The sequence below is a fragment of the Scleropages formosus genome, chromosome 4 (assembly GCF_900964775.1).
Source record: "Scleropages formosus chromosome 4, fSclFor1.1, whole genome shotgun sequence".
Lineage (NCBI taxonomy): Eukaryota > Metazoa > Chordata > Actinopteri > Osteoglossiformes > Osteoglossidae > Scleropages > Scleropages formosus.
In genome coordinates this window covers 24,917,825-24,938,968 of record NC_041809.1, presented here as the reverse complement: position 1 = coordinate 24,938,968, position 21,144 = coordinate 24,917,825, and the positions used below count along the sequence as shown (strand labels likewise).

Here is a 21,144-nt window from a genome sequence, read left to right as displayed (position 1 = left end):
AACAAAGGGTCAAGTCCAGTAGCTCTTAATTGAATTGTTAATGATACTTTGTTAGCTTTGTTTTGAAAGCTTTTCACAGTGGCAAAGAGACTGGGGGGGGGGGGGGGGGGGGTGATGATGACTGGCAGGGCAATCACAAGGGTGAAGACACTGGCCTTCACCTAATTAATGTTACAATAAGTTGTAACATGAATTACATTTACATTTACATTTATTCATTTAGCAGATGCTTTTGTCCAAAGCGACGTACATCTCAGCAAAAGTATAAATTAGTGCAGAAGAACATAGCTACATGCAGGGGGTGTACAGGGATCACTGGAATGTCCTGGAAGATGGCAGCATTCCCAAGCTACAAAGTAAGGCAGCAGGTATTCATCAGAAAACTGAAGACAAGAGAGACAGAGAGGTTCAGAGGTTGCTGTTACCCTATAGTCCCAGTAAACCTTAAAGCATAGCAACTATAGAATTAAAACATATAATCTCTACAATTGTTTGTCATTTAAAATTCAAGAAAAAGTCAAACAGGGCTGTTGAGGCGTTGGTTTGATTGTCATGTGTTTACTGTGAATACAGTGAGCACAGTTCATATAAATTGGCTATGCTAAACTGCCAGAAGTGTGTATGTGTGTGGCTACCCTGCAATGGACTCATGTCAACACCCCACTGTAACACTGTTAGCCTCGTACTTCCAGTGATTTTCGAGACACACGCCAGACCCCTACATCCTTGGCCAGGACAAGCGATTAATTAATAAAACAGAATGAGTGAGAGTAAGTAAAAAGAAAATGAATATGTCTTACCTCTTTTCCAAATGCAGTGTCGAAAAAGTCCCAGACATAGAATGACAGGGAAGTTTTTTTTTAAATATAGGACCATATTTCCTACTAAAACAAAGTAAAGAATTCAAAAAGCTTCATATATTCACATGCAAGGCTTCCTGGGCACATATGAGATTCCAAAAAGCTTCACGGATACCCATATGATTCAGAAGATGCTGGGGCATAAGAATAAAAAATAGTTGTTATCCTAATACAAACTGCTAAAAAGCAAAACCAAAACTAAGGAAAATTAAGTAGACTTTTAACATAGACTATCATTGAACTTTATTAGACATTTTTTTACGGTGATGAAGTGGTGAAGTTAGGTTGGGATTGTAATGTATTAGAATTTTCACAAATTAAAAAAAATAAATAATTTCTTTTTTTTTATATATATATTCACTCAATTTAGAGTGGTACAACTGGGAATAAGTGTGCATTACATCTAATACACACACATACACATTTTCAGAACCGCTTGTCCCAGACGGGGTCACGGGGAACCGGAGTCTACCCGGCAACACAGGGCGTAAGGCCAGAGGGGGAAGGGGACACACCCAGGACGGGACGCCAGTCCACCGCAAGGCACCCCAAGCGGGATTCGAACCCCAGGCCCACTGGAAAGCAGGACTGTGGTCCAACCCACTGCGCCACCGCACCCCCTATTACATCTAATAATGGTTTGAAATTCCAATTTAATCGTTTAATCGTTTAAGCCCTATACATACATTTCATACTCACAACATAAAAAGTCCACTCACACATTTGTTTTTCATGATATTATTATTATTATTATTATTATTATTATTACTATTATTATTATTATTATTAAATAAAGGAATTTTGAGATGAACAAAGTTGATGCTACTTGTCAAATGTACATGGGGCACAGCAAATAGTGCTGGTGTGTTACAGTGCCTTGATGGTGTGAGGAGTGTGTATAGTTGGCATGTTCTCCTTGTGTTTGCGTGTGTTTCTTCTGAGTGTTCTCATTTCCTACAACAGCCCAAAGACATCATCTTTATCCATGGTAACTAGGCTGCTAAATACTAAATAAATGTATATACATAAATACATAAATACTACATACTCCTTTATACATTGCTTTGGAGAAAACCATGTGCTAAATGAATAAATATTAATGTACTGTATTACTGGTATGTAGTTCTGTGCACAATGTATGCCTGCAATTGGATGAAAATTTTAATGATTAAAAGTAAGAATGTTCCAAATCCTGGAACCTTGAAAAAACTGTACTCTTACTTAATTCTATAAGCAGCTTCCCATGTAATGCATGCTGGTTTAAACAGTGGCATTAGACAAGCAGACTGTATTTCAACAATTTCATGTCTGTACCTATCTGCATCTATGTCTCTTTGTGTACAAGCACACACGCTGTCCGAAGCCACTTGTCCCAAGCAGGGTTGCAGTGAAACGGAAGCCTACAGTCCGGCAATACGGGGCGCAAGGCTGGAGGGGCATCCCAAGCAGGACTCAAACCCCAGACCCACCAGAGAGTGGGACCTGGCCAAGCCCCCTCTCTTGGTGTAATGCATTTATATTTTCTCTGAAATCTCTGTTGTTGGAGAAAAATGTCAGGTGTATGGTGGTTAAACACAGAAACTTCTAAACAAGATTGCCATGTCAGTTTCCTAGAGAGACCTTGTACCTGTATTATTGGCAGAAGTTTTAATACGAATGTGATTTCAGTGTCCAACTCTACAAATGTAACTTTACAAGCTGACTGCAAAAAGTTTAGTAGATGCAAAATACATAGGCCACATGACATACTCTAAAGAGTTAGTGAGCTAGTATAAGAGTTAGTATTTCAATTATCTCCAATTTTTAATTATCAGTCACAAGCCCGGCTTTTGAAGCTGTTAATATTTTGTTTCTTTTCTGATACTTCAGTCCAAAACAATTCAGTACTTAACCTATTAAAGTTGCTGAGTATCTAACCTATTTATTCAACTGAGTAAATTCATCATGTCATAGTTCGTTCCGGAAGGATCTGTCGTACTCGGTTGCATAGCGAACAGGAGTTTATTTCAAGTAGGAGCAGGACGTGTGGTCAGGGACAGGCGAAGGTCTTCGATCAGCGAATGTCGTACACAAGGACAATCCAGAAACGTGGTTGAGGAAACAGGCAGAAGGTCAGAACACAAGAAAACTGATCTGGGTTCAGGAAGGGGAAGGGGAAGGGGAAGGGACACAGGACAAGGGCAAAGGTGAAGGCGAACAAGGTTCCGCATCCAACTTCGTTCTGCCTCTGCCTTTTATGCCTCCGTCAAGCCCCAGGTGTGTCCTGTCATGCCGATGGTGTGGGCGTGGCACATTATTTCTGAAAGTCATTAGAATAAATTAGAGAAAAGTGTGACGTGAACGTCAAAGGGTACTTTTTGTAGTGGAAGATTACATTACTAAGACCTGAAGGGATATCAGTGCCAAAAGTACTGTAAAAAACACCTGATGTCTGTAAAATATCTGTACATTTAATATCAAACATTATTTAAGATTGACTATATAGCATAATGGGGGGCCCGGTGGCACAGTGGGTTGGACCGGGTCCTGCTCTTCAGTGGGTCTGCGGTTCGAGTCCCGCTTGGGGTGCCTTGCGACGGACTGGCATCCCGTCCTGGGTGTGTCCCCTCCCCCTCCGGCCTTACGCCCTGTGTTGCCGGGTAGGCTCCGGTTCCCCGCGACCCTGTATGGGACGGGCGGTTCTGAAAATGTGTGTGTGTGTGTGTATATAGCATATACAGTATACTATGTTTAATTATTTAGACAGTGCTACTTTATGTCTGGGTTTTCATGTCACTGGTCAGTCAGTAGTGTAACAGTTAGGAATAATGTTAACCAACCAATAGGGTGTCTTTCCAAATACCAGTCTTCTCACTTCTATTTTGCCTTTGAGACGGGCATTTATCCTGAACCTCTCTAGTACCACCTCGCTGTCAAATGACATGAATGAGTTTGAATTCTTGCTCCTGCAGCAATACACAGAATTAAGGCACTTTCCCTGAATTGCTCTGTAACACGCCGAGGCGGCCGGGGAAGGGGGTGGAGACGGGGACAAGGCAGCCACTGCTGGGGTTAATTACTGTCACTATTTCTTCCCCCAGACCTGACAGTGAGACTCAGAGATGTAAGAGGAGAGCACAACTGAGAAAACGAGCACGACACCGACCTCAACCTCGAGCCCGTGGACGATGCTGCCGAGATCGAGTTGAATCCCCTTTCTACTCGTTCCCGGTTCCTCCCTTTCCCTCCCTTGCCTCTTCCCAGACCAAGGAATAAATAAAACACACCAGCAGGCGAGCACTGCACCTACTGTCCAGCCTCATCTGCTGCATGCTCCTTTAAATTTACCCAGTTTCATAAATGGGTAAGTCATTGTATGTAACATAATGTACATACCTAAAATTACAGGTCACCTCAAACAAAAGGGTCAGGTAAATTATGATAACAACAAAATCAATAATACATAGCAGACTATAGGTTTTAATTTGTTTTGTATTTGTTTCATTAGTGTAGTTGACAATATCTAATTTGCACAGCAGATTTAATTTCTTGAAAAGTTGAGCTAAACTGATATTGATATTGTAGCTGTTAAAGTTGCAAGTGTCATATAACATTACAAAACTTTAATAATTTCAGTATTTGAATAGTTTCTTGCTATGATACTTTCTGAATGCCTCATCTTGTGTTATTTCAGTATCCTAATGTTTTCTGGAAGCAGCATTCTGTGAGAAATAAACTTGACACTGCTACAGAATTATGCATAATTTCCTCAGAATTATTATATGTTTGTTTATTTGAAACACATGCACAAAGAAACCAAAACCACGACATTACATATGTTATCGTCAAGATATTTATAACAGCACACCACAAAGACTGATAGAAATAAATCGTATTTTGCTCTACATACAGAGGAATATATGTTAATTATTACAATTGAAGCTGCTTCAAAAAGGCTTTTACCCAGCTCACTAATGTTTACAGCTACACATTTAGTGAAGCAGCTGTGGTTAGGGTTTATTAAAGGGTAGCATTTCATTATAAGAGCACATTGTTTACTAATAAACAATTTCCTACTCAAAGTTACTGACTTTACTGGCAATTTTATCACAATGTATCTAGATGATTTTAGCAGTATTTTAAATTTCATTTTACAGTTCCATTTATATCTGTAATATTTAAAAACCATTTGGAGAACAATCTTCTCAGGTATTAAAAAGAAATGCTTCTGTTGGCTACCAGACAATAAGAATAGTTGGGGAATTACAAATATAATATTATTTTTAATTTGTCGTTTTTGGGTGAAATTATTCATCAACTACATTTCTCTTTCAAAATTCAATATTAGTCATAAATCTGGCATAATTTAATTTCAGGCCATCATCATCACAGCCAGTGATGTTTTTCAAAATATTTCTGTGGTACTTTCACCACAGTGGCTTTACTGAATACTTTCTGAGAAGCCTTTTGATTTGCTCCAGCATCTCTTCCGTCTTTAGTGTGTAAATGATGGGGTTGAGAAAAGGAGGTAGCACTGCTGACAAAGATGTGTTCAGGATTCGAGTATTAACATCAATTTTGATGTAAATCCATGCAATGGTGTAAGTAACTAGAACGGGCATGAAAAAAATTGCCACCAAAATCAAGTGTGCCGAGCAGGTTTTGAATGTTTTCCATCGTCCATCTGTAGTTGTGATACGAGAAACTGCAGCAATGATGCAAACATATGACAGCACGATGAAAGCTAGTGGCAAAAAAATAACGGCAACCATGAATAAAATGGCTATCTCCCAGTTTGGAGAGTTGTCACTGCAAGCCATCTTGAACACTGGCCCATGGTCACAAAAGTAGCTTATCACCGTCGGAATAGGTTTGCAAAATGACAGGTGAGTGATCAACACTAAGGCTGCTAAGAGAATTGCAAAGGCCAGAGCCCAGCTGAAAACAATGATGCCAAACATGCGTGTATTGGTGATGATCGTCCCACTGCGCAGGGGGAAGCAAATGGAGACCAGCCTCTCAAAAGCCATGATGACCAGTGAGTAGGATTCAGTGACATAAAAAAAGTGAACAAAGAACATCTGAGTCAGGCATGAGTCATATGTCACAAATCCTGAGTCAAAAAGGAACTGATTGATGCATTTTGGAACGAGGGCAGTGCTGTGGCTCACATCCACAATGGACAAACTGAACAGCACCATGTATTTCGGTGTGTGAAGAGCCTCAGACTGCCATATAATCATCATCAGGAAGAAGTTCCCTAGAAGTGCTCCAATGTAAACAAAAGCCAGAAAAAGGAAATAATAATTACTGTCTGGCAAAGACTGAAACCCCATGATAAAAAATCCAATAGGCCGGTTAAATGTTAAGTTCCACTCCATCCAGCTTAGTTGATAAATGATTCTGGCAGTTTCTTCTTTTCTATAGTTTGTTTCTGTTGTTTTAATGTCCATTTAAAAGTAGCAACATTTGGTTAAAAATTTTTAATAAAATTCTTTTTTACAGTCCATATCTGTAATTAAAACATTAGTCATTCATGCAATGATGTGATAATGTAAATCACTACCTGAAAAAGAAGTAATGAAATTGCATACAAGACCTCATTTTTATATGTATCTGCTGCAAGAGAAGAGCAAGTCACACACCCTCTTTATGTATTTTTTTTCCCAGAGGACATGAAGAGAGATCACTTCTATAATAATCATATTCACACTTTATGGCAGACAACAGCAAGTTCATCAGCGTGTGCTACCTGAATATTACACTGCACAATTGCATCACACATTAATGAATATTTACCAGTATTTCCCCGAAAGAACTCAAGGGCAAAACTGATGTCTTTGTGGAACATTTGCATACATTTCCCCTCCAAAATGCATTCTACAGCTATGTTCAATCTGATTTTTTATAAATTCATATTTTTTTATAAAGAAGAGCGAAGAAATGGTCCAAAAGACAAAAAACCACTGGTTTCTGGTTATAATTTATACATTTTCCATAAAGATATTTGTAAACTTACAAGATGGCACCGGGCAACGGCCTCGGAGATGACAACACCACCCGGTAGCACCCTGAGCGACCAAGCAGCCATCTTTAGGGACAGCACTGCTTGCTCCACATGGAGACGGACCTAGAAAAGGTGGTTCGAATAAAGCTCATCTTCCTAACACCTAGCTGGTTTAAGATGGCCAACGGGCATCTTAAACTGCGATCAAAGCACAAAGAGGAAACATATCCCACCCAGAGGTGGAAAAGGAATCAAGCTCGGTTGCTGGAACATCAGAACCATGCTGGACTCAAAAGACAACAATTTTCCTGAATGTCGTTCAGCCTTAGTTGCACTCGAACTTGCCAGGCTGGATGTAGACATAGTTGCTTTCAGTAAAGTCCACCTCCCCGAGGAAGGTAGCCTTCAAGAACATTGCATAGGTTACACTTTATACTGGTCAGGAAAACCGAAAGCGGAAAAACATCTATCCAGCATCAGTTTCATGGTCAGGAACTCCACTGCCAAAAACTAATAAACCTGTCATCTTGTGACTCAGACCGTATTATATCCATGTGACTTCCACTCAGAAACCAGCAGCATCACTATCTTCAGTGTCTACGCACCAACTCTTTAGGCAGACCCTGCAGAAAAATACAGGTTCTATAATGACTTGCGCAGTCTGCTACAAAAAGTCTCTGCCAGTGACAAAGTAGTCATCCTTGGCGACTTCAACGCCAGAGTGAGCCGCAACTCCGAAGCCTGGAAAGGCAGGCTCGGTAAACATGGAGTAGGTAACTGTAATGATAATGGCCGCCTACTCCTTGAATTTTGTGCCAAACAACAGCTCACCATCACTAACACCATTTTCAAGCAAAAAAACAGTCTGGAAACCACCTGGATGTATCCTTGGTGGAAACGTTGGCACCTAATAGACTATATCCCAGTGCTCCAACGTGACTTCAAAAATGTTTGACACACCAGAGTGATGCCCAGTGCAGTGTCACACAGACCACCGTGTCGTCCGCTGCAAGCTCAAGTTACATTTTAAGCCTAAGCAAAGGAAAAGAGTCATCCCAAGGAAGAAACTGAAAGTGAATTGTATCCAGACTGCTGAAGTTAAGGCACACTTTCAAGAAAGTCTACAGGTGACTCAAAGGCTCAAGCTGTGCAGATAACTCAGCTCCAGAAACTTTCTGGAACTACATCAAGACTGACATTTTGCAGACTTCATAGGAAGTACTTGGCTTCAGCATGAAGAAAAACAGTGACTGGTTTGATGTAAATGACCAAGAGGTCCAGGGACTGTTGGTAAAGAAGAGATCAGCACATCAGGCCCATCTTTCAAACCAGTCCTGCCTCGAAAAAAAGGTGGCCTTCTGGCTTGCATGCAGCATCTTACAGTGGTAAGAGACATCCAAATTGCATGGTGGACATACCTCGCAGTCAAAATCCAGCTCTGCGCTGACACTGGCAACTACAGGGGTTTCTGCGAGGCCTTGAAAGGGGCCTACGGACCATCCTATCAGATTCAGAGTTCGTTGTGGAGTACCGATGGGAAGGAGCTGCTGACCGACAAGGAATCTATACTCAGTCACTAGAAAGAACACTTTCATTCCCTCTTCAGCACCAGTTGCGCAGTGCAAGATTCAGCACTGGACTGCATCCCTCAGCAACCAGTGAAGCATGAGCTGAATGAACCTCCAGCACTTGAAGAGACTGTGATGGCCATAAAACAGCTGAAACATGGTAAGGCCACAGGAGTCGACGGCATCCCGTCTGAGGTTTAGAACGATGGCGGCTCAGCACTGCACACCAAACTTCACAAACTTTTCATTCACTGCTGGGAACAGAGAAAACTCCCCCAAGATCTACGAGATGCAGTCATCATTACCCTGTACAAGAACAAAGGAGATAAATCGGGCTGTTGAAACTATTGAGGAATAACTCTTCTTTCCATTGCTGGTAAAATCCTAGGAAGAATATTACTGAACAGGCTGGTACCAGCTGTTGCATAGGAACATCTCCCAGAGGGCCAATGTGGATTCAGATCCAACTCCAGGACAACCGACATGGTGTTTGTGCTGAGACAGATCCAACAGAAGTGCCAAACCAAAACAAAGGACTGTATGTTACCTTTGTCGACCTGACCAAAGTGTTTGACACCCTGAGCAGGAAAGGGCTCTGGTCAATCCTGGAAAAGCTAGGTTGCCTACCAAAGTTCCTGCGCATGATCATGCAGCTCCACGAGGGCCAGTTAAGATATAGAAACAATTCCTCACAGCCTTTCCCAATTGCAAATGACATAAAACAAGGTTGTGTCCTTGCCCCCACTCTGTTCATCCTATTCTTCAGCATGATGCTCCAGCAGGCCGTCCAAGATCTCAACAACGATGATAGCATTTACATCTGCTTTCGCACTGATGGCAGCCTAATGAATCTGAGGTGACTGCAGGCCCACACCAAAAGCAGGGAAAAGCTGATTCGGGAGCTTCTGTTTGCTGATGACGCTGCCCTGGTTGCTCACACTGAATCCGCCCTGCAGGGAATATTATCCTGCTTTGCAGAGGCTGCCCAGCTCTTCGGACTAGAGGTCAGCCTCAAAAAGACAAAAGTCTTCCAACAACCCGCACCCAAAGAAGAGTATAAGCCTCCCAGCATCTTCATCAGGCAGACAGAGCTAAAATCAGCCCAACAGTTCTGCTACCTGGGGTGTGTGATATCCTCAGATGTCAAAATCGACAAAGAGGTGGATAACAGACTGGCAAAGCCAATAGTGTTTTTGGCAGACTCTCCGGATGGGTCTGGAACAACAAAAACCTCAAAGCAGACACAAAAGTCAGGGTATACAGAGCAATCATCCTGACTACTCGGTTGTGCAGCACTGAGTCTTGGGTCACCTACCATCGCCACCTACGACTTCTTGAGCGCTTTCACCAACGCTGTCTCCGCGCCATTCTCAATATCCATTGGATGGATCAGGTCACCAACACCCAAGTCCTTCAAAGAGCAGAGTGCACTAGCATAAAGGCCATGATCCTCAGGATACAACTGCGTTGGGCAGGGCATGTCTCCAGGATGGACAACCATTGCTTGCCCAAGATTCTACTCTATGGCGAATTGTCCACAGGTTATCACAATTAAGGGGCACCACGGAAGTGATACAAGGACACTCTGAAAAAGTCCCTCAAGTTCTGCAGTATAGATCACCGTCAGTGGACATCCCAGGCCACCCATAGAGACTTGTGGTGGCTGACAGTCCAGCAGGCCACTGCAAAATTTAGGATAAAATGTAGGGCCAGCTTGGAGGAGAAGAGAAGAAACTGGAAGAACCCTATTCCCTCAGCACCAACCATAAACCAGTATCTCCCATGCAGCCGCTGTGGCAGACTCTATCTGTCTCTCATTGGCCTCATCAGCCACCAACATGCCTGCAGCAGACGTGGACCCTATTCTTCCTAATCTTCGTTCGCGAAGCAATGCCAAGAAGAAGAGAATTTATTGTTTATTGTTTACAAGAAGCTTTATCCAGCCATGTAAAAACTGGGGCTTTAGCATAAAAGTTATCACCAATCGCCAAAATGGGAAAGGAAGTAACATTGTGAGAAAAAAGAACAGGTCTATTCCTTTACCATTCCATCAGCTTTTTACAATAGGCCACCTGAAAATTTATTTAAGCAGACATGAGTGGAGTTGTGCTATACGTGGTTATTCGTTTGATATTATTGCCCTGTAGGAGTTGCTTAAATGGTTTTGAAAAAATATAGCATACTATTATACACACACACTTTCAGAACCGCTTGTCCCATACGGGGTCACGGAGCCTACCCGGCAACACAGGGCGTAAGGCCGGAGGGGGAGTGGACATACCCAGGACGGGATGCCAGTCCATCACAAGGCACCCCAAGCGGGACTCGAACCCCAGACCCACCGGAGAGCAGGACTGCGGTCCAACCCACTGCGCCACCGCACCCCCGCATACTATTATATAATAAATAAAAAAATGTCAGTTAAACTGTCACTTTCAGTGGAGTGCTCTGAGGTAACTCTATCAGTGCTTTTATGGAATACTTCATATTACAAATAATAAGATTACAATTCTAAATCACTTGATAAGTTCAATTGATTCATTTTTCAGCCAAAACACAAAAGTCCATAATCTAAATCACAGTCTAAAATGATGCCTCATTTTGTATGAAAAATAAATTTGACATTTATCACTATGCGTCATTTCATAGCAGTTGTCAAATATTTGTGTCCTTCAAACACATACATGCAGATACTAACCCCAAAGCAATATTTTTTTTTTTTTTTTTATATATGAAACTGGTTCATGCACAACAGCAGCCCTCAGGTCTGAAGAGAAAAAAACTTTATTTTTCTGCATGTGTAGAAATACATGTAGAACATCTAAACAAAGGAAAATAATTAATTTGATCATTTATTATACTATTTCAGCTGTAGTTTGATATTTAAACAGGAAGGAAAATAACACATTAGACAAAGTATGAGACATAAAATTGTAAGAATAGCATTTTGTAAAAACAGGTACATAATTGAAAATGGATTTTTAATTGATACTGAACATGTCTGAGACATAGTCTTCAAGAAAAAGTATAGGAACTAGTACAAAACATGCCTGAACTCCACGCAAGCCACTCTCAGTGTCACGCCCACAGCCTCGAGCCGACGTGGAACACCTGGGACGCGGCACAGACTGGGCACACAAGGCTGCGTCAGACCCGCAGCTGAGGCGGAACCTTGTTCAGCCTTGTTGTTTGAGATCTCCTAGCTCTTAGACCTTCTACTTCCTGTTCCCAAACGCCTTCCCCGATCCCCTCCCTTGTTCCCACAATCCTGTACCTCTCTGAGATTATCAACCCCTGCCTGTGTACCAACCCGGCCTATCGGGTTATCCTTGTAACGACGTTTGCACCTCGAAGACCATTTGCCTGTCCTTTGACCTTTGCTCTTGGATTTCCCTGAATAAACCCCGAATTCCGCTCTGCACTTGGGTCCGCCGCTTCCTTCCAGAACCAGCCATGACACTCAGTCATGCAACTCCTGCACACAGTTTCCCAACTTAGACAGACATCCCACAATCCCACAATGCACAGCAAGTCAAACTTACAGTGAAAATTAGTAAAAATCTGTAATAACATAACTGAATTGATAAATTCAGTCAACTATGTGCACAATAACACAAGTCTTGTCACAGGGCACCACCAGGGACTTAATTTACCGTTTTCCCTCTCAGCACTGTCACAGTATGTATATTTTTTTTGTGAGGTTTGCTAAGTGTAGCCATGAAAGAGCTCAAAAAACTTAGGTAGACAGCTGTGTAGCAATATACACAGTATATTATAACAGTATATATAACAGTATATATAACAATTAATGAAGAGAAACTGCCTTCTAATGTTGTGTCATGAAAACTATTGTTAAGTACTGAAATAAATGTGCCCATTTTGTGATATTTTACCGTATGTGGGCACCAAATTTGGGGATAAAACACAAACGTTGCCACTAAAACTAAAGCTAATTAGTTTTTTAGTTCATGAGCATTTACCTCACAAAATTGCCTATGTAAGGTGAAGAAATGTAACAATAATATTTTCCTGAAGAGTTAATTTTTCATAGATAACAATTGGGTGGAATTTTATAGATCTAGCTTATCCTTGTACTTTTATAGTTACTAGACATATTACTGATCAAAATTATAGTTTAGGTTTAGTTCACGTTTCCTTCAACATCAATTACATTTTACAAAATATTCCAGATATTCATTTTCTATAATATTTCAGGTTTCCAAAATGTTTCACCACAATGGTTTGACCGAACGTTTTCTGAGAAACTTTCTGATTTGCTCCAACACCTCCTCTGTTTTAAGTGTGTAAATAATAGGGTTGAGAAGAGGTGGTAGTACTGCTGACAAAGAAGTATTAAAGATTCGAGTGTTACCATCAACCTTTACATAAATCCATGCCATGATATAAATCACTAAAACGGGAATGAAAAATATCGCCACCAAAATCAGGTGCACGGAGCAGGTTTTGAATGTTTTCCATCTTCCATCTAAAGATGTGATTCGGGAGACAGCAAGAATTATGAAAACATATGACATCAGGATGAAGCCTAGTGGCACATAAATTACAGCACATAAAAAGAAAACTGCCATTTTCAAGTTGGGGCTGTTGTCACTGCAAGCAATCTGGAAAACTGGGCCATGGTCACAAAAGTAGCTCATCACTGTGGGAACTGGCTTGCAAAATGACAGGTGAGTGATCAACACTAATGCAGCTACAAGAATTGCAAAGGCCAGGACCCAGCTGAAAACTATGATGCCAAACATGCGTGTGTTGGTGATGATCGTGCTGCTCTGTAGGGGGAAGCAAATGGAGACCAACCTCTCAAAAGCCATGATGACCAGTGAGTAGGATTCAGTGACATAAAAAAAGTGAACAAAGAACATCTGAGCCAAGCATAAGTCATATGTCACAAATCTTGAGTCAAAAAGGAACTGATTGATGCATTTTGGAACGAGGGCAGTGCTGTGGCTCACATCCACAATGGACAAGCTGAACACCACCATGTACTTCGGGGTGTGAAGAGTTTCTGACTGCCATATGATCACCATTAAGAACATGTTCCCCACAAGAGTTCCGATGTAAACAAAAGCCAGGAAAACAAAATAATATTTAGAGTCTGGCAAAGACTGAAGTCCCATGATGAAAAAGCCAATTGGCCGATTAAATGTGAAGTTCTGTTCCATTCAGGCGTGTTGATAGCAGTGGAAGTTTCTTGTTTTCTCTATTTGAATTTTATTCAGAGTTAAGTTGAAAGTAAGAGATGAATGAAGTAAAACCTGCCTGCATATCAGTTTGAAGTATCAGTCACCCTTATTTGTGCCAGTAACGGTAACAAGAAAACTTCCATGAAAACCATGCACAATAATGCTAATGTTAACTCAGAGTGGACATAATGATATTTTACCCCAAGACGTCTGTCTCATTTATATGTCACCGTCAGCCAATGGAATTAAAGGACAAACTTTCTGTATTTGCCCCCCCCTAGTGAACACTTAGAGATATCAGGATTCCCTTGATAATGACATTAGATATGAAGTAAAACCAGGTTTCATCAGTCTGTGCAAAGTGAAAGGTACACTTCATTATTGGAACACAGATGAATGAGGAATTATCTGATTTTCTGAAACAGATGGGGAAAAAATATTTAGTATCTGAAGAAGTAGGGAGGAGTAAACGGTCCTCAGCAGCACTTACTCCATAGCCATTGTAAAACCGTATCATTATTGTAATTGAAGCTATCAGTTCTAATATACACTGTATGTAGGAGGCTATTGTTAAGAGAAACTGTAAAAAATGACATGCAGCCAACAGCTATGAAGCTCCTAACAATAATGTGGAGCTGATGTAAACACATCATTTGTTTGTCCTATTCACGTTAACAGCATAATATTCGGATAAAATGTTATATTCTGAACTTTTGCCATCTCCTTTGATTTAAAAAAAAAAATGCCTTGAAAAATGAGCTTGTCATGTCTTTCAGGCGTGCTGTATGTCACTTGTATTGCCTTATTTGTTTTCTTCTTAGCTCATTATGTAAACTGGATTCTATATATCTGAGATTAGGTAATTTAGACATTTACAGAATATTTCCACTTCTGAAACAAGAAATGTACTGAACTTGTACAAAAATGTTCATTGTAATCAAGCACTGACAGTTATTATACAAATCATAGTGAATCACTATGTATTTCCAAAGAGCTGCTCTATGCCACCCTTGCAACCCCAACCACCATTCAACAGCACTGCCCAAGTGCATCATGGGATTGTTTACAGGTGCACTGACAGTCAGGAATCGCTGTAAAGCCAGTTACATCATGACCTCTTGGCTGTAACATGGGGACTGCTAAGGCAGGGATGCCCTCTCACAGAGCACTGCTTATCAAAACAAAAGGCTCCTCTGGGTCAAGTGCAGTAGCTCTTAATTGACTTGCTAATGATGCTTTGTTAGCTTTGTTTTGAAAGCTTTTCACAGTGGCAGGGAGACTGGGGAGGTGATGACTGGCAGGGCAATCACAAGGGTGAAGACACTGGCCTTCACCTAATTAGTGTCACAATAAGTTGCAACATGAATTAGTGCAGAAGGACACAGCTACATGCAGAGGGTGTACAGGGGTCACTGGGAAGTCCTGGAAGATGGGAGCATTCCCAAGGCACAAAGCTCTGAGAAACATTTCCAACTCTTATATCCTGTACCGGTCAAAAATAATTCTGAGGGTTTTTGGAAATTAGAAACATAACATGCATTTATTCTTGATGCACATTCATTTCTCTCCAAATGACCATTTACATATTGTTCACTGTAGTGCAATAACTAGTATATGTTTTCACTTACTTTCCATAACCGCTTGTCTAAGTCACGGTCACAGTAGTCTGGAACTTAACCCAGAAGCACAGGGCACAAGGCTAAGAACAGTAGACTAAGTAGCTAAGAACATCGCAGGGGAGCTATGCACATGCACTCTCACATTCACACACCATAAACTGTGCTGGGTCATAAGTTAACCTTAAACACATGTCTTTGGGCTATAAGAGGAAACCAGAGCACCAGGTGTAAACCCACACAGACACAAGAAGGATATGCAAATACTACAAAGAACCTACAACCAGACTGCCCAGGTGCTGTGAGTCCATAGTGCTACTTTCTGCACCACTGTGTTGCCCCCATATATATTCTGTAAAATGAAAGTATTCATCAGAAATCTGAGGACAAGGGGGGTAGAGAGCTGCAGAGGGTACCACTACTGCCTCACAGTGCCTGTGCTGTTTGTGCATAGGTTTAAATCCAGCAGTTTGTATAGTTATATGTTCTCCCTGTGTTTGCGTGGGTTTTCTTCCGGTGGTCCAGCTTATACTCAAAGTCCGTAAACATGCATTTCAGTTGAATTTGTGACTGTTAAGTACCCATTTTGTGTGTGTGTGTGTGTGTGTGTGTGTGTGTGTGTGTGTGTGTGTGTGTGTGTGTGTATGTGTGTGTCTGTGTGTCTGTGTGTTTGTGTGTCTGTGTGTAGACGACTGGGTCACAGCATCTCCAAAACTGGGTCATGGGCATCCAAGGCTCATTGATGCATGTGGGGAGCCAAGGGTAGTCTGTCTGGTCCAATCCCATAGAAGAATTACTGTTGCACGAATTACTGAAAACCTTAATGCCAGCCATGATAGAAAGGTGTCAGGACACACAGTGCGTCGCAGCTTGCTGCGTAGCTGCAGACTGGTCAGAGTTCCTATGCTGACCCCTGTCCACCGTCAGAAGTGCCTACAATGGAAACGTGGGCATTAGAACTGGACCATGCAGCAATGGAAGAATGAGGCCTGGTCTGATGAATCATGTCTTTCAGACCATGTGGACGGCCGGGTGCGTGTGCATTGTTTACTAGGGAAGAGATTGAATCAGGTTGCACTATGGGAAGAAGGCGAGCCAGCGGAGACAGCGTGATGCTCTGGGCAATGTTCTGCTGGGAAACCTTGGGTCCTGGCATTCGCAGTCCTGCTCTCTGGTGAGTCTGCGGTTCAAGTCCTGCTTGGGGTGCCTTGCGACGGACTGGTGTCCCGTCCTGGGTGTTTCCCCTCCCCCTCCGGCCTTACACCCTGTGTTACCGCGTAGGCTCCGGTTCCCCGCGACCCCGTATGGGACAAGCGGATCTGAAAATGTGTGTGTGTGTGTGTGTGTGTGTGTGTGTGTGTGTGTGTGTGTGTGTACTTTCTTGTGATGCTTGGCAATGGCACTGATCAAGTAACATCTCCCAATCCATCACATGGTTGTGTTTTGTCCATCCATGATGTTACAAAAATGTCCATCTATGTCTCCTGCTACTAGTGGGAAGAAGAAGAGGAGGGCAATTACTCTTGAAGAGAAACTCAAGAAAATTGCCCAGCTTGAAAGCAGCAAGCCCATTACAACCATCGCAAATATGCTCGGCTATGATGTTTGGTAGGTTAGGTGTATTGAAGGCACCCCAAGCGGGACTTGAACCGCAGACCCACCAGAAAGCAGGACTCAGCCAGGCCCGCTGTGCCACTGCACCCCCCTTTTCACCCAATACTGTGGTATAGTAGTAATAAACTGATCTAACAAATACACCCATGCATGTGTGCAACTGCTTGTCCTGAGGCAAACCGGAGCCTAATCTGGGAATACAGGGTGGAAGGCTGGAGAGGGAGGGGACACACCCAGGACAGGACACCAGTCCATCACAAGGCACCCCAAGCAGGACTCAAAGTACAGACCCACCAGAGAGCAAAACCCTGCCAAACCCACTGCACCACCCTAGACATACAACACCTAACTCTAAAATGTGGAGAATGCCTACTTAGTTGCTTTTGAATGGGTAACTTATCACTGCACTTCATTAGCTACACTTAGAGTCCCAGAGTGACATGCACGATCAGGAAAGGGAAAAAGGACAAACACATGGAGGCAAGATTAGGTAGTTCTTATCTATGGTGATAGCATATGCCAAGACCTTTGCTGGATAATTCAAATGGGTATTAAATCCTCCAATCATCCAGTATTCAGAGTCCCTGCTGGAGTCTCCTGTTGAGGTGCAACTACAACCTGTTAGTCAAAAAAAAGACTGAATCTGCAGACTCACCAGAAACTGTTGATGATACGGTAGAACCTGTCATAGTGATGGAGGCATTAAAGTCTGCCCAGACACCACAGCCTGTGGACTGCCATATTATAATTTCACCTAACAGTTCAGAAATGCTTTAACTAGTGCAAATGGCTATTGTGTTTCCAGTTGGATGAGTGTATGAAATCATTAATGTTCTTTTGATAAGATATTTTTTGTTAGTTTGCTTGTATGTGGTGCTTATGAGTGCCTGCAGTTTGTAGTTAGTGAGGATGTTTGATCTAGTTTTTCAATTTCTCGCTACACCATCCAGAGATGACTGGCTCTTGTCTGTGTCCTAAGTGTTGATAAAACCATGGGTTTTCGATGACAGCGAGTTGTGGCTGTCTAGACATAAAAGTAATATAGGCCAGTCTTCTCTAACGCAGCTACAGTGTAAGTGGAACATAATGAAGCGCACACACACACACACAGACATTTTCAGAACCAATTGTCCCATACAGGGTCGCAGAGCCTACCCGGTAACACAGGGCATAAGGCCAGAGGGGGAGGGGAGGCACACCCAGGACGGGACATCAGTCCATCGCAAGGCACCCCAAGCAGGACTCAAACCCCAAACCCACCGGAGAGCAGGACTGTGCTCCAACCCACTGCGCCACCGCACCTCCCCGTAATGAAGCAAATATTCTTAATTAATGATACTCAGTTCTGCATAAAATTATAGAGAGGTGTCCTCCCTCTTCATGTCATTTTTTTTTCCATGTTAAGGTCAAAGCACTTTCCACTAACATTTCACTTCAATGTCACCTTGACATGTTTCTGTGCAGACATAAATTGCTATAGTAAAATAATTACATTTACGAAGAGATGTCAGAATTTAGGGGGGCGCAGTGGAGTGGCTTGGCCGTGTCCTGCTCTCCGTTGGGTTTAGGGTTCGATTCCTGCTTGGGGTGCCTTGCAACAAACTGGCGTCTCATCCTGGGTGGGCCCAGCCTTGTACCCTGTGTTGCTGGGCTAGGGCCCGGTTTGCTGCGACCCTGCTTGAGACAAGTGGTTACAGCCTTTGTCTCAGAATTTAGAATTCATAGAACAACATATCAAGTCAAACACTGCATATGTAAGATGCTAGAGACACTGTTCCCAGACACTTTATTTCTTGAGGCTGACTGTCAAAAGAAAAAGATTCTGTCCATTTCTTTTCCTTCTCTCCCGTCCTTGTTCCATGTCCATTCACCAAGGAACAGGTGTTTACTAACAATGTGAAGGTGGGTACATTTTCAAAGTCACAGCAGCTATCAATTCCCTGGACAGATGGGGAGCTGCCTTCATCAGTCCTGATGGGTGTCATTGTAGCCTTTGCCCTATTCTAACGGGATGCTCTTTCTTTTGCTGTCCAAAGAGAGTGTTGTCTTCGACCATCCTAAAGAGGCTGTTCGTGCCTTGACTGGATGGGTTGTGAGGACAGCATTTCTTTCATGTAGAGTGTCTAAATGGGATTTAAGGGCACCTCTGCTGCCCTCCCCAGCCACAACAGGATAAAGTTGCTACAACATGAGCAGGAGGACAAGGAATAACTTTTGCCATGCCATTTGCTTACCACAATGCCCACTTCTATCAAAAGATTACAGAAATGGTCGAGACAATGTTATTGCAGGTGAGATCCTTTTCCCACTGAATATAGTTAGCATAAAGAGAGCAGCACTGAGTTAGTAACTGGTACATTTTTTAGGACCCCAGTCATCAGTGTAATGACACCTGTAATTGTCTTGGTTACTGCAGAAGTCCCCTGTGTCAATAGATACAATCCTTGTGAGGAAGGCGCTTATAAAAACTCAGTTTAGTCATCCAGTAATAAAGAAGATTGATGGACTTTAAAGAATTCTCATCTCCAACCTATATGTAAGTAGATGTTCTAACATGTCGACATTTACAATTACTTTTATTCATTTAGCTGACACTCTTTTCCAAAACAGCTTATAATGTAATAATATGGAGTATTATATAATATGTAAAACTAAGAATAAAAAACTTTCTCTGCTGCATGTAAATTTTTAGATTTCTGTAGAGAAGCAAGAAACCACTCCAGCTTGTTGATGTCCCAAAAAGATTTTCAGTGAAAGTTAAAATCTTCTTCTGTATTTTTTGCAGACATGTTGGGAAATGCTGGAATCAAATGTCACAACACAGCGCATTACAGAGTTTGTCATCACCGGGTTAGACCACCTGCCCAATCAGAACATTCTTGGGGTTCTAATATTGCTCACATATTCCCTTATACTGCTCGGTAGCAGTGCTAACATATGTATCATTGCATCAGATAGGCACCTGCACAGGCCAATGTACATATTCATTTGTAACCTGGCTGTTATTGACATCATGTTCACAACCAGTGCTAGCACAACACTGATCGCTCTGCTGCTTGCTGGGGTCCGAAACATTTCATATCACTCATGTATTTCTCACATGTTTGTGTACAACTTGGGTGACATCTGTCTTTGTTTTGCCCTGACCTTGATGGCATTTGACCGCGTGATTGCCATCAGTAATCCACTGCGGTACCACAGCATTCTCACCAATTCACGAACGTTTGCACTAATTGCCCTGTCCTGGATGATTGGTATAGCAGTCATAGGAGTGCTGACAGGAATCATTGACAGACTTCCCTACTGCCAGCCCCTCCTCAAATATAGCTTCTGTGATTATCCTGTTCTGGTGAGGGCTGCCTGCATTGACCCAGAACCATATTTTGTGCCCTCCACCATTCTGCTTATGTGGTTTCTGGGTGGACACTTCCCACTCATCCTGGCAACATATGTGAAGATCGTCTACACTGTGGTGAGACTGGCTGACACCGAGGGTCGCAAGCAGATGATCAGCACATGTTTGAGCCACGCTGTTGTTGTGTTCTGTTACTATGCTCCTAAATTAGTTTCGGGATTGTTAACAAGAGTTGGTGTCACTCTGAATTTGACAGAGAGGAATGCACTAATGATAATCTCAACTCTTGTACCCTCACTTATGAATCCAACTGTTTATTGCTTCAGAACAAAAGAGATCAGAAGCAGGCTGATTCAAATACTGAAAAGGAATCATGCATTAGCTATAAAGTAGTATCTTAGCTTTTATTTCTTGTTTTTTGCACTTTTGGACAACACCAGAAATAGTTAAATGATGTCCTTCTTAAGGTGCTTATTGTCTGATATTAAACACTACATTTCTTTGATTAACATGATACAAAGTGTAAAAGACACACCAGAGGACAGTTTTCCTGTAGACCTATCAGCAAGCCCTTTGATAGAATAAATATGACATGATTAGTGCAAGAAAACTTCAAAGCATTTTCAGTGGGATATATTCATATTTCCTAAATTTGTACAAAAATTCAGTGTAAACCAGTTGTGATTTGTTTTGCATTTTATATCTCAAAAGTAATGCACAAGAGGAACTTACAGAGATAGAAACATTACAGACATTGTTTTTTGAATAGTACTTTTGTTGTCCTGTATCCAGAATCCATCAGTTAAGCTTATTTTAATAAAACTGATCTTCTAAAAAATTCATAGATGTATGCTTCAGGTTGATTAACTTCTAAAGCAGGAGTTGTTATTTTTTCATGTCCACAAAATGTAGAATTTTAAATCTATGAATGACAATGCAGT

General features: G+C 41.9%; 3 protein-coding genes across 3 annotated transcripts; 1 reads left to right on the top strand and 2 right to left on the bottom strand.

Annotated features, from left to right (window-relative positions):
• Positions 1–5,266: 5,266 nt before the first annotated feature.
• On the bottom strand, positions 5,267–6,220 carry LOC108929440 (olfactory receptor 2AT4-like). Its single transcript, XM_018743952.2, has one exon. It carries the CDS (start codon positions 6,218–6,220, stop codon positions 5,267–5,269), a length of 954 nt encoding a protein of 317 aa, XP_018599468.2.
• Positions 6,221–12,643: 6,423 nt separating this feature from the next.
• LOC108929441 (olfactory receptor 2AT4-like) lies at positions 12,644–13,597 on the bottom strand. Its single transcript, XM_018743953.2, has one exon. It carries the CDS (start codon positions 13,595–13,597, stop codon positions 12,644–12,646), a length of 954 nt encoding a protein of 317 aa, XP_018599469.2.
• Positions 13,598–19,645: 6,048 nt separating this feature from the next.
• LOC108929443 (olfactory receptor 10G4-like) lies at positions 19,646–20,596 on the top strand. Its single transcript, XM_029250872.1, has one exon. It carries the CDS (start codon positions 19,646–19,648, stop codon positions 20,594–20,596), a length of 951 nt encoding a protein of 316 aa, XP_029106705.1.
• Positions 20,597–21,144: the final 548 nt, after the last annotated feature.